Source organism: Pituophis catenifer, unplaced genomic scaffold, assembly GCF_029215685.1.
Source record: "Pituophis catenifer annectens isolate HBS135680 unplaced genomic scaffold, rPitCat1.0.hap2 SCAF_3, whole genome shotgun sequence".
NCBI classification, from domain to species: domain Eukaryota; kingdom Metazoa; phylum Chordata; class Lepidosauria; order Squamata; family Colubridae; genus Pituophis; species Pituophis catenifer.
In genome coordinates this window covers 27733091-27747069 of record NW_027256883.1, presented here as the reverse complement: position 1 = coordinate 27747069, position 13979 = coordinate 27733091, and the positions used below count along the sequence as shown (strand labels likewise).

General features: G+C 35.2%; 1 protein-coding gene across 1 annotated transcript; it reads right to left on the bottom strand.

The window, feature by feature from the left end:
• Window positions 1-6613: 6613 nt before the first annotated feature.
• On the bottom strand, window positions 6614-12810 carry UQCRB (ubiquinol-cytochrome c reductase binding protein). The gene is made up of 4 exons (XM_070940445.1): window positions 12734-12810; window positions 10337-10408; window positions 8546-8712; window positions 6614-6833 (listed from the first exon to the last, which is right to left on the bottom strand). The coding sequence occupies exons 1-4, from the start codon at window positions 12750-12752 to the stop codon at window positions 6756-6758; spliced, it is 336 nt and encodes a 111-aa protein (XP_070796546.1). The 5' UTR covers window positions 12753-12810; the 3' UTR covers window positions 6614-6755.
• Window positions 12811-13979: the final 1169 nt, after the last annotated feature.

Sequence of the window (13979 nt, the reverse complement as noted above, 5' to 3'; positions counted from 1 at the left end):
AGCATCCCTGGTCTGGAGCACTGGGGAATTTCTCTGATAGGCTTTCAAATTCTGTTACAAGAAACTTGCAACAGTAAAGATATCCCTTGCACTGAAGAATCCAATTAAATTAAAATCCTGACATGTAACTTCTATAATGGTTGGGCTATAAACTCCTTTAGTAAAAAGGTCAGTGGGTAGAAGAGTCCTTTCAATTTTGATATGGGAAAAATTAAGGAAAACAAATGATGGATATTCTACTCTTCCAGATTTTTGTGCCAGGAGCAAGAAGAAAGGGTTAACTCTGTTAATTCTCCATCCTAATTTCACAAGGTGAAATATTTTGACTGAAATGTCTCCCATGGATCCCCTCTCCTTATTGGTGTTCATGTGAAATATGAAACCCACCTAAACGTTAAACATGTAAAAGCAGGGTCCATCCGCTTTGCCAACTAGAGACTTCAGTGCTTGGATTATAGCAGAGATTGTATAATTAGTATAGAAATTTGGTCTATTCATTAATTGAGCTCTTCTCCCAGTTTTGAAGAGTCTGAGGAAGTTTGTCTTGACATGTTTCCACAAGGGGAGCATATTTTAAAAGCAGATTAAATGTTTTAACAGTTGAGAAATTATGTAGTCTATTGTGTCCAACAGTCCCTTTCAAACTTGAATATATTCACTTTTATATATTCAAAATAATTATTGCTTGATCTTCACTTTTAAGTGGTCACTACTCAAAGCTTTGGGATGAAATCAAGATTTATTATTATTGTGGTTTTTAAGTGCTTTAAATTTCTATGAGCACGATATAAATGCAAAGGAAGTCTGCTAATGGAAAATATATTTGCAGTATAAATTTTCAGTAGAAAAGCTATTATGACATCCACAAGGACTCCCTTCCTTGAAAATATGTGAAATAACTGTAGCCAATAATTAGTGGAATTCATGCCAGTGATAGCAACAGCAATTGCTTTGGCTGGACTACACCCATGTCTATGCAGCTCAGGGTGTGTAAATCATTTCCGTTGTAATGCTAATCTTGAGGCCAAATTCTATTCCCTTCCTGGCATGACTGAAAGATGATCTGACTACAGAGTGCACTTTATGTGAGAGAGGAATCGGTTCTGGAAAAGTTAAGATCAGATCGAATTCTGCCTTACCTTTGTAGACCTTGGCTCTTTAAATTGTTTCAAACTACAGCTTCTTTGAGGCAGACTTATTGGCACAAAAATTCAATAAAATCCCTGAGGTGATTATTTCCTGCTTGACCTTTAAATAGGAAGGCTTAGTTCTGTTTGGGTAGAATACACTCCCAAACCCATAATTTACTCTGTTGCATCAAAAATTTGAGGTCACTCAGCCTTAGAAGATTAATAAAAAATAAAGTAAAGGCGTCTCCACGGGTTTTATCCTGATAGACATGCCTGATTTTAAGGGGGTGGTGCTCATCTCTGTTTCTTAAGCCAAAGAGTCAGCATTTTGAACTGCTAGATTGGCAGGATCTGGGACAAGTGATGGAGGCTCACCCTGTCTTGTGGCACTCTAGTTTCAAACTGCCAAACTGTAGATCTTTATTGGTCTAAGCAGCCGAACCACTAAGTCATTGCGTCCCAACTGCCTTAGAATGTCACTGCCTCTTCTCTTACTCTGGACCTTTATTGCCTTTTGCATATGAAGGCCCCTTGGCTGTAATACAGTGTCATACATGATGCTTTCAAGAATAATGCCAGCAGTGGTTGATATGTGGTTGATATGGTCTTTCTCATGTTCTTCCAAAATGAAATGCATCCTATGATAATCTTTCACCATAACAATGCAATTGTTCAAATGTACTGTTAGATAGTCCTCTTAGATCTTATGTGAGCTAAGCAACGCTGGTGATAACATAGCTGTTATAACAGTCAACATTCCCTTAACATATCTCCAAAGCTTAACCTATCCCAACTTTGCCTTGGCTTTCTTCAATAGGCCAGAATCAATAATGATATCCTATTTCAAAGATAAATTAGACATGGCAAACATCTGCATGAAAAATATATATTAAACTACTCCTGTAGAATCCCCCATTAAGTATTTGTAACTCTTAATACTCAGACAAGACTTACAAAGATAATTCTCATTGGAGACAATGTGTTATTTATATATTTTAACTTTTACAACTTCACAAATCAGTAACACTGTAATGAGAATGTGGTTTTAGTTTAAAAATTATACTAAGTATCTAAAATAATACCCATGTCTTAACAGTTCCAGATTTTACTTTGTTAGCAATCTGATTTACTTAAAGGCTAAGCAATAAAAGAAAAAAAAATACTAGTTATTAAAGAAAAAAGGTCCCGGAAGGAAACAGTATCCCATAATTCATTTTGTATGAGATTTCTTTACATCAATATACAACTTAGTTGTAAATTCACCTGTGGGTCATAAACTCTGAGGGTACTGTCATCTTGCAGAACATGTGTGTGTTTAAACTCATAGTAGCTGATGGACTGCTTTGTTGATTCAAAGTATACTTCTGGCTAATATCAGAATTAAGAATGTGTATATACAGTAAGAAGCTGCTTGTTATGCATTTAATATGTAATCTCTTATTCATATTAAGTCTCATGATAGATAATAAGCCATGACACCTGGAAGCCATATCATTCACCTCATTATCTTTATTACAAATGTGTTAATTGTTATTGAAAAATACAGAATTTCCACAATCTTGTTTTTCTTTAATTGATGTCTCTCTAGCTCAGTGTTTCACAACGTTAAGACATCTGGACTTCAACTTCCAGAATTCCCCAGCCAGCATGAAATCCACACATTTTAAAATGGCTAATAGTTAAACATAGCTAATAGCTATATTTAAAATAGCTAAAGAAATATTAAGACTGTGCAATGTTTTGGATTCAAGGATGTTTCTGGGCAGGTGTGGAAATATATATAACACCTATCTGCACTTTCTTTAAAAAGCTGCATTCTTTCCTGGGATTGTATGATGGGAGTGTTATGCCAGTTTTTAATATCCTTTTGCTTCTGAATCCAAACTGCTGCATGGCCTTATTCACTAATCAACTCTGAGGCATTTTAAAACAGAACTTTGAAGACACATTAATTAAAATATTGTTGGAACCATGATATATCAAATTATATCATCTGGGATATCCAAGGGTGTGTGTTAATAATCTCAATAGCTCCACACCCTTTTAACAAGGGTTGTCTGCATGCAAAAAGGAGTGGGACTTTGACCACCTGATTCACACGCCATTTTGACTTCACTGACCTGGGTACCTCTGCATCTCTCCAATTAGCTGAATACTGGTTACACACAGCAGTTTCTTATGGTTTTAAAATCCCCACTCCTCAGAGCTATCTGGAAATGTTTGAAAATCAACCTAGAACTTTCTACATAAAAAGTACACATTCAGGATAGTTTACAAAGGTACTTAAAACACCACTTATACAAATTAAAGGTGATTGGTGCAAAACTGCAGATATATTTAAACATTTCATTCTGTTGCTGTCAACATACTTTCTTTCATAGCCAAGACTCCAACCAAATCATCTCTAGGAACTAGTGTATGAAAACCAGAAATGTTTTTTCTTTCAATGTAAAAAAAGCATTTTAGTGCGGAGAGCACAGATACTATGTGTTCTGGATAAGCTAAGCTAAGCTAAGCTGTCCAAGTTGCTTTGGAGATAGTTCAATCCAAAATGATGCAAGATCAGAAAAAAAAATGTTCTACTCTGTTTAGTGAGGGAAAAATACAAATAGTCGTTTTTTCAGGAGCCATGGTGGCGCAGTGGTTAGAATGCAGTATTGCAGGCTAACTCTGCCCACAGCCAGTTCAATCCTAAACAGCTTATTGACTCAGTCTTCCATCCAAGGTCAATAAAATGAGGAGCCTGATTGCTGACATTGTAAACTGCTCAGAGTGCTGTAAAGCAGGGATCCCCAACCCCTGGGTTGTGGACCATTACCGGGTCTTCAGCCATTTGGAACTGTGCTGTGGAAGTGGCGGGCAAGCGCATGGGCGCATTCCCACTTGTGCATGTGCGTGCACTCTGAGTGGTGGGCGCGCTTGCTCCCACTTGCACAGAACCATCCCCTCCCCACCACTGGTTTGCAAAGCCAGAAAGGTTGGGGAACTCTGCTGTAAAGCACTATGAAGCAGTGTATAAGTCTAAGTGCTATTGCTATTTACGAATGATACTGCTTTCCCTCAGGGCCTGAGCTTCACTGAATTTGAAGCTCACCCTATTAAGTACAAATTCTACACTGCCACTCTCCAATATATAATGCATCCTTTGGCATCAAGGCAGAGGAAATACTGATCAAATTTACAGATAACTTAATTTGGTGGCAGATTTCATATACGAAGAATAGCTTTCCCCACTCAAATTGCTCTCTGGATACAGGGACTTTCTCAATAGAATTCTGGATGGGTAACAATTTAGGCTAAGCTCCTAAAAGACAGAAACAAAGTTTGAAAATGTTCTTGATATCTTACAGAAAACAACTCAAAGCAAAACAACAAGAAGAAATCTAACAAATCTATGACAAATATAAAGTTCCTTCTCTGGTAAAAGAAATGCACAGCTATAGAATGGGGGTATCTAGATGATATAATCTTAAAATTGTGATTGTTCACAAACTATAAGCAGGAAGTTGACATGGCTGTAGAAAAGGCAAGTACAGTTTTTGATTGCATTAACAGATTTTAATTAGAGGCCATCAAATCAATATCAATTACCTGGCCATTCAAATGTTCCAGCAATGCACCCATCATGGAAGTATCTTCTAACATACAGATAATTTTGTGATTAATTGTGTTATCTTGGGCATTTGAAAAGAAAAATCTTAGGTGACTTCTTTGTACCAGGGCATTAGGGCAATTGTGCTTTGAAGGCCATGAACTTGAAATGCAAAAGCTGTTGTGAGGATGATCCTATTTTTGAAGATTTGAGCTGATGTTTTGTTATCTGATTCAATAGAATAAATATACCTTCATGTGTACTCTAGTAATACTACTGCAGGATCTAATCCTGCAATCCCTCTTTTCATAGGATAAAGAATTAGGTGTCAAAAAAAATAAAATAAAGAAACACAAAGTTGATATCCATATTAGCAATATTAAAAACCAGCAGGGTATTTCAGGATGAGGTTATGTTCATGTTTGGTGAATGACCCCTACTAAGGAAATCAGTAACACCTATATTCTCTGGATTTACTTTCCCACTGACATCACTTAACAAAATTTTTCCGCCTTTTTCTTGCCAAGAAACTCTCTGAATAAGTGGTTATAGTGCAGCAAAACCTATACTAAACTAGATGTAACAGAACTGAATAAATATTTGAAGCAACAATAACTTTGGAACTTCTGGTCAATAATTATTACATTCCATAATTATTAAATTCCAGTCAATTATTATTAAAGCTATGTTGAGTTATACTAATACAACACATTAACAAGCAAATCCTTTACTTAGACAAATAAAATCCACTTTATATAAGCTTAAAATAACAATACTTAATTTTTATAACTAAGCAGTATCATATATTTCTCCAAAAAATAAAGATTTCATAACCCAGGCAACCCTTGGAAGCATATTGCAATACCTAATTCTCACTTTTAAACAAGCTATTTTGTAGTTCAGACATTGATTCTGATGGATTTATGTATACCCACTGGATGAAAATCTATACCTTGTTTATCATAGAACTAGGCCCTAATTTGACAGAACACTATTTTAAAAAAAAAAACAAAAGGAGCTATTTGAAATGGCTTTTTGCATAATAAATTCATATTTAACCAGGGAGCACATACTTAATTTGCACTTCTACTTTGACAATTTTTATTGAGTCAGTTGAAGGAATGTTCAACAGATATGTAAATGCCAAATTCCATTGGAGTTTGCTAATCATAATGAAGGCATTAGAAAAAGTGGGGAAATGCATTCCTGTTTTTCTCCCATTTACAAGGAATCTGAACAGAAAACAAATATTTTCATTCATGTTTAGAGTTTACCCCAATGCAAACAATAACATACTGCGAGAGACCAATCTTTTATACAGTACAAGTTTCAACTTTAATAAACAAATTTTGAATTTTTTCAATCCCAACATGGAATGAGTTTAATGGGATCTTTCCTCAAAATTAACCCAAGATGGTATGTTTAAGTGATCTGTCAAGACTGAAGTTACATTCAACTATTTAGTAAATTCATCAAATGACTAATTCAGATTATGTGATATGATTGGATTTAAAATTTGGCAGGAACTACAGATTTCAAAAACATATCAATAGAACATTCCATCTTTCTGGGATGATACGATGGAAAAGTATGTGATCCTGATTTTGCATCCCTGACATAATTTTTATGACTCTATTTCCATCTCCAGGAGCTAAATATCTACAGTCAGTATACACACAAATACCTCTTTTTTTAAAAAGAGTTGAATAGCAGAAACAAACTGAAAGGGATAGTTGCTTATCTATTCTCCCAACTGCAGGAAACATCTGTATTATGACAAAAAGAATTACTCAAACAACTGGAATGAAGATTGCAGATCATCATGTTAACATTTAATGTGGCTGAAAAGGTTGTAAGCAGTTCTTTGCACCTTAGGAAACAGGATTCCAAAAAGATTTGGTAAAGTTTATTTGAACTGGATGACCAAGTATTACTAACCAATGAATTCTTGCTCAGCATTCGAAATATTCAAAATCTCTGCCCAAACAAATTACATTCTAAAGAAAATATTTGCTTAAATAAATGACGGAAAATTATTTATCTCTGAATTCTTTTTTTTCACGTTTTTCACGCATGACTTCCACCACATGTGGCCAAAGATAAGGCTTATCCTAAAAAATTAAGACAGAAGATATTTTTATTAAAGTTTTAGAAAACACATAAAAAATAATACAAGCTAATGAATAGCAGAAGCAGTAAAGAAAGAAAAAAGGAAAAATGCAGAAAGAAAAAAAATAGAAGCTTCTGATTCTAATTTCCTTTGTAGCACATATAAATACATTTACAAAGCTCTTACTCTAGGATTAGAAAAAAATCCTCACTTTTTTCTATTATCCAATTTTTTTAAATCATAAAATCACAAGTCATAAGTGCACTTTTTAAATTTCATGCAAAAAGTCTATAAGGAGTTTCCAAACAACGATAAATGTTAGATACTGGTTTATCTCTAATCAAATCATTGAAGTGCCAAACCTTTCCACTTTTGTGGTTATAATAGTTTTGCTGTAGTTGTCATATATGAAAAAATGACTTTTTCAAATTGCTTGTCAAATTAGTTCCCAAAGAAAAGTCTAAATACTTTACCTTTGTACTTTATCCTTTAAAATCTTCCAAATTAATGCACGACTAGGATGACTTAATAGAGGATATGCAATACATCTATTTGTCTTTTAGGGTATCATAAAATATTAAATCTATTAAATTTATGGTAGATATTTCACTAAGCACTTATCAGCTAGCAAAAGACTCTTTTTCATGGTTCTCCTCTTGTACTTTATTTACTGACCTGCAGATCTATGCACAGGGCATACTATCTTTCTCTAATCTGAGAGAATATGTATTGAAGGTTGGATTGCATTATATTGGTATCCTATGTCACTTTCTGTTACACAGCTAAGGTGGGCGAAAGATCTCATCACTAGATTTTTGGTATAGGGGATGCTGTTTAAAGCCAGCTTTGCTTTTCATCTCCAGCAGCTCCAAGATATAAAGTAGATCTTTTGTTCCTACATCTGAGAACAAGATTGTTTAGTTCACAAAATGAAAAGCAAAGTGAACAAATTTTGCTTTTATCCACCCAGCTTTATATCAGCATTCTGCAGTTCACTTGTTTTAAGCAGGACAGTGTTATTCTATATGTAATATCTAAGTTAATTCTACACCAGGCGAGCTTATTGAAACTGTCAGCTTCTGATGATGCTAATGGTGGAACCTTTTCCCCCCAACATATTTCTGGGGCCAAACCATTCTGTGACTGGCTTCACACACTGCATTACACCATAGCTTGTCTTGATCTTGATTTATTGATTACTGGCAGAATTCAAAACAGCTAGGTACAGCCATGACTATTGAGAGTAAAGAAGGCCTTTACTTCAAAGTCTTCCCTAAGAGGGATGAAACTTCTTAGAAATGAGGAACGTTAACCAGTAAGTAGAATGGAGAGACCTCATGTACTACAGCAGTGTTTCTCAACCTTGGCAATTTTAAGATATGTGGACTTCATTTTCCAGAATAGCCTAGACAGCATGGGAGATGGTCCATACAACTTAAAGTTGCCAAGATTGAGAAACACTGTACTAGGGTCTCATGCACTGCATTGGATAATTATTAAATTAGATGTACTTATTTATAATCTCTCACACACATTCATTCTTTTCAGATTAGCATAAATTTTTGGGGGAGGATTTTTTTTTACTATAAAATGAAGGTTTTAAATATCTTAAACATTTAATTTCTATAAGGACACCAATATTCCTGCCTGCTTTGAACCAATCTTCCCCATACAATGGATTCCTTTTATTAATATGCATGCAAAAATTCATACCTCTTCATATTTTGTCCACTGATCTTTAGGAAGGATATCATGTGTCAGACTCAACTGGACTGCTCTCTTGATGCGAAATATTCTCTCATAATATACATCTTCCGGAAGTCTCTTTATTGCTTCTTTGACAACATCAGTTTCATTTAGTACATCATCACGCCTTAATCCTGCAATAGAAAAATATTTCTCACATTAGCTAAAATACCAGTCAATAAATTAGATGCAAAAAAGTATTTAGCATTTAAAGCATACTAATGTCTTGAAGCTTGAGTTTGGCAACTCACTGTGCAAAACTGCTGGATAGAATATCAAGAAATTAATTTTTGTAGTTTTGTTAAAAATGTCTGGACAATGGATCATAGATGAGTCACTCCAGCATTCTACCTCCAACTCCAGCATAACCAAAATACTTTTTAAAATGTTTTCATGATGGTTGCATGGCACCACCATCCAAAAGCCCCTTACCTGGAGTTTTTGAACCACTCCTCTTGGAATAACATTAAAACAAAACTACTAAAATTAAAAATATATTAATACTTCACTAGCTGTTTTTAATGTGCCACTCTTATCTTTTCAATGAGTTGAATAAAAAGCAAAGCAATGATTTTGAATATACTTATAGGGTAGTCTATCTTACTGACCCTAATGGGACTTATTCTGAAAAGATGTGTATAAATCTATACTGTGCATTAATCTTTGATCTAGCAGAAATTATGAGAAATGTCAATAGCCTGAATCAATTTCTGCATAGGCAGTTGCAAAGTACGTAAATTCATGAAGAAGAGGATACCATTACTGCAGCAAGTCAGTCCTAGTAGTATACCTCCAGGATTTAGCCTACCCCGACACATATGGGTGACATATAATAGAATTAGAACAACTCATGGGGTGTGTGTTGACTCCCTGTATAAATGGGGAAAGACACCTTCAGCACAATGTGATTGCGGGGCCCCTCGACAGACTATCCAGCACATAGTGAGGGAATGCCCTAACAGAAGGTATCCAGGAGATTCTAGGGACTTCCTCTGCATAACAACGGCAGCTACTGACTGGATCTCCAAACTCGACATTAAACTTTGAAATGTTATTTCTGTTTTCCTTGTAGGTTTTCTTACTGCTTTTTTATTGTTTTAATTGTTTTTAACCTGTAAAAATGAACTGTTTTAATACTGTGTGTGACCAGCCATACGCTAAATAAATAAATAACTGCAGCAAGGAATAGACAATCATTTATCTTGTTACTGATGACTTTAGTTATTGTGTGAGCACAGGCATCTTAACCTTTAATTGTAACAGAATTAATTTCTGGATAAACATGCACAAGTAGACAGTTTATCATACTGTTTATCTTCAGTGATGCCTATAGCTATAGTTGGCAGTAACACATTTTTATCTGATTGCTTGGAAGTCGGCAGCCTTACAACCTATCCAAATTGATGCCATAATGAAAAAATATAAGTTAATGCCCATATAGCTGGAGCAATTTGCTATTTTACATTAGCCAAATATACACAAACAATTGACAATGTGGCCAAACTGACTAACATGTAAATTATAACTATAGTATTTGCTTTTTTTTAGTCACAAAATAAAACTAAATAATTCAGAGTAACATATTTTAATTTTTATCATCTATTTTGTGGCTAATACAATGAATGGCAATTTTCTGTATTTTTATGGTGTACATGTTGATCTAATTGAAAATATTCTGTTTCAATTCAATAAAGAACTTATACACCAGTAACACATTAGCAAATAAAATTTATAGTTTAAAAATATTAAAATGCCCACCGTATTTGTTGAATCCTTGTGCATTGTAATACCATTTGCGAAATCCCTCAAACAGACGACTGCCAGCTGAAACTAGAAGTAGGAATCAGTTAACTTAAGATGGTACCTGTTCCCTATCCAGACCCCAACACTGTCAGAACTACAAATACAGTAAAATGCAGTTATAGGGCTGCAACACTTTCAATCCTAGAAAATAGGATTGCCAGCCCAGAAAAATTCAACAGTAAATCAAAGAGTACAATATTTCTGAGAAAGAAGAATTTGGATACAAATTGTATGCAAATTGGGTGTAAGTAAAAAAGACTTTTCAATATACAAATTCAGACAGAATACTATTAATAAACTTTGTTACATTTATGACCATTACCTTTAATGTATGCATAGTTTTAACTGTATTCAGAAGAATAAAACTGTTGGCTTCATCAGACAACTGCTAGTTAACACATTTTATAGATGAAAATATTTTCTTCCACTTTGTGCCATATAATTTCAAATGTATTAGTGATTACAGCTGAAGACTAATAATTCAAAGGATTGGAGTGCATTAAGGATGTGTAGTGATAATTTAGAAACCTTAAAATAATACAACTGCAAGAATAATATGAGAAGTACCATAAATACTCCACTTACTGCAGTATAAAAAAAACCCCTAGTAACACCTCCTGTAATGCTTTTACTGTATTCCAATCTAAATATTGTTCTTCTACTTCCTTCTTTATGCTGAAATTAAAATGTGTGAATCGTCCAGATTTACAATGAGCTAAGATCAACACTTCTAAAAACTGTGAAGTACACATGCTTGATTCTGAACTAAATAAAAGTACTGAATACTTATTTTGAAGTACATATATACCCTAACTAATGTATACAAGTACATAGAATAATGCATATTCTCTTATCAGACTTCCTTTATATAATTCCCCATATAACTTAGGTATTATATTTTTGTGCCTATACAAAACACTAACCACACTGGCAATACTGCAGAATATTTATTTTAAAACTGTACAGGATAAAGTTGGAATTAGAAAAGGGGAAAACTTTGGGAACCAAATAAATCTTGCAGCATTTTTGTATTCTCAAATATAGGAAACAGATATGAAACAGTGATGGGAAAAAAGCCCCTTTGATTACATACTGATAAAATTGATGAGTTATCTACTTCTTCCCCTACTAAGAAAACTCCTGTGGCTACTAACACCAATATCACGTTCAAGAGAACTGAAACAAATCATATATTTCTAACCTGTGCCTCTTCCTCTAGGATAGGATACAGGGTAGTCTATATTTTTTTCAAACTACCCCGCATCTAAGCAGCCATATAGCCTTCAGAAACCACTAAAAACTTTATAGATGACTAGCAATACCGGCATATATTCTGACCAGAGGAGAAGACAAAGACTTGAAAGTCAAAAAGGACAGGGCAGAAATATGTGCTATTAGTTGCTGTCCTAAAGATCTTTTTAGAGTTCCTTTTCACATCCAAGTGTTTCAGAAGAGGAGGATAATCCCAACAAAGCCCCAAAATTATTTTTTTTTCATCAAAACCTTTTTTAAAAAAATTGCTTGACAGAAGAATCTTTTGGAGTCAGAACCTACTGGTACATAGGCCCTTGCAGTAAAACCAACAACCTTATTTAGAAGCTGGCAGGAGAAAGGAGACATAAAAGAACAAACTTCTCCATCAACGACTAGAACCGGCTGGCGAAATTGTCTATTTAAGCAAATTTATACAGCCCATAATCCCTCCATCTCATAAAGTTGACTCTGGGCTGCGTAGAAACAAAATAAACAGTTCAAAAAAAATAAATATAAACGACTGTCAAAAACAATTAGGCATAAATAAATAAAAAAACCAAGAAAAATAACCAATATACAGCGGCCTCCCCTAATCCGGGGACAGATACTAACATCTGGAGCTGGGGTCTCCAACCATGGCAACTTGAAGATGTATGGACTTCAACTCCCAGAATTCCTCAGCCAGCAAAGCAAAAAAGCAAAGCTGGGTGAGGAATTCTGGGAGTTGAAGTCCACAAGTCTTCAAGTTGTCAAGGTTGGAGAACTCCGACTGAGGACAGGGGGAGGCAGCGTGCCTGTCCTTTCCTATATACTCTCCTTCCAGAGTTCAAAGCACAGCTAAATTCAAAGGGTTTTTTTTCTTCAAAGCAGCCACGTACAAAAGCAATGCTCTACACACACACACACCCCTGAGTGGTCGAGAACCTTCCTATAACCCTTATCCTAAAGCCCCTTATCGCGTCTACGTCCTCTTACCATCTCTACCGATTAAACCAGGCTCGTCTGGGTCACAAAAAACGACACAACCTCAAATACGCCGCCTTCTTCGACGGTTTAAACTGCCCGGATTAAAACGATCCCATTTTTTTACTTACGTACCGGGTGCCCTGCCGGCCATTTTCACCTCTACAAAAACCGCAATGCCTCTCGGGAAAAAGGAGCGGCGTCTTTAAACCACGTGCTCACAGGCCCCCACCCACCGCCGCATGGTCACGTGACGCTGATGGCGTCCACGGCACGTTATTCTGCCTGGTTCAAATGTTAACGGTGGGAGACGGTCCTCAGCGATGTGTTTTTTTCCCCTGCCGCGTACAATCGAAGCTTGAAGGGCAAATGTCCTTTTATACAAGAAATACGGGTGGTGTTTTTTTTTTAATTAGTAAGTTGTGTTGCAAAAGGAATTGCACTTCGTTGTTTCCTGACAATGGACAGTGAACAAGGCTGCTGCCGACAGTGGGAAATGAGTAGTCAAGACGACTTTTAAAAATTTGTGTCTATTAAATTTGGCAGATGGAGTAATGGAGGTCTCTCCTAAGAATGGTTTAAGAGAGTAGCTTCGAACAGCTCTAAAATGAAAGCCAAGATTATTCCTTTGTGCGATATATTATTTTTCCTGGCACACAGCAAAAAAAGCCTTTAAATATTTTGTCAACAGAGCGATATGCATTACAGCTCTTGAGGATGTTTAAACATTGAGAAAATTTCCAGTGTTATCTTTTGATGAATCTCCGTTCAATCTCAGGTTGTGAAAGCTGGAAAAGATTCTGCCATGCTGTGAAGACTATGAAAACTGATAAAAGGCTGAATATTTCAGCAAGTCAACTGTCTGAAATCTAACTCCAAAGCAACCATGAAGAATGTTTTGCAAGGCAGGACTTAATTCTCCAGGAGCCAGCTTTTGTCATTCTAGATTTATATTTTTATCAAGAGCAGATGTTTCAAATTAATTCAGCAATATATACATCTCACGCTATATCTTGAATATCATTTGAGATCAAATTCAAGTTGCTTTCTGCTTTTAGATCCTCGCTGTTGTATTATATACCCATGCATATACTGTATGTAGAGAGTTTTTTATAAAGTGATTAAAGGTGGGATAAAAATCTAATACATGAATAAAATATCCCACAATCAGAGAATAAGTACCAAGTAAGAGTGGTTACAAATGATCCAGATTATAATCAGGTTGAATGCTGGCAAAGTACTGAATTCCCACAGAATAAATGAACAAACTGAACAAAACACATTCCTTTGTGCCTCTTTGTACTATGAATCAGTATCAATAGCAATATGAAAAACCAAAAAAATCCACAACTGTTCATAAAATTTTTATTTATTTACTTAT

Excerpts from the sequence above, each read along its gene's own strand:
- UQCRB (XM_070940445.1), bottom strand. Across the intron at positions 8,713-10,336 it reads ACAAGGATTCAACAAATACG|GATTAAGGCGTGATGATGTA; the intron begins GTGGGCATTTTA and ends TTTCTATTGCAG. Across the intron at positions 6,834-8,545 it reads AGTGGACAAAATATGAAGAG|GATAAGCCTTATCTTTGGCC; the intron begins GTATGAATTTTT and ends TTAATTTTTTAG.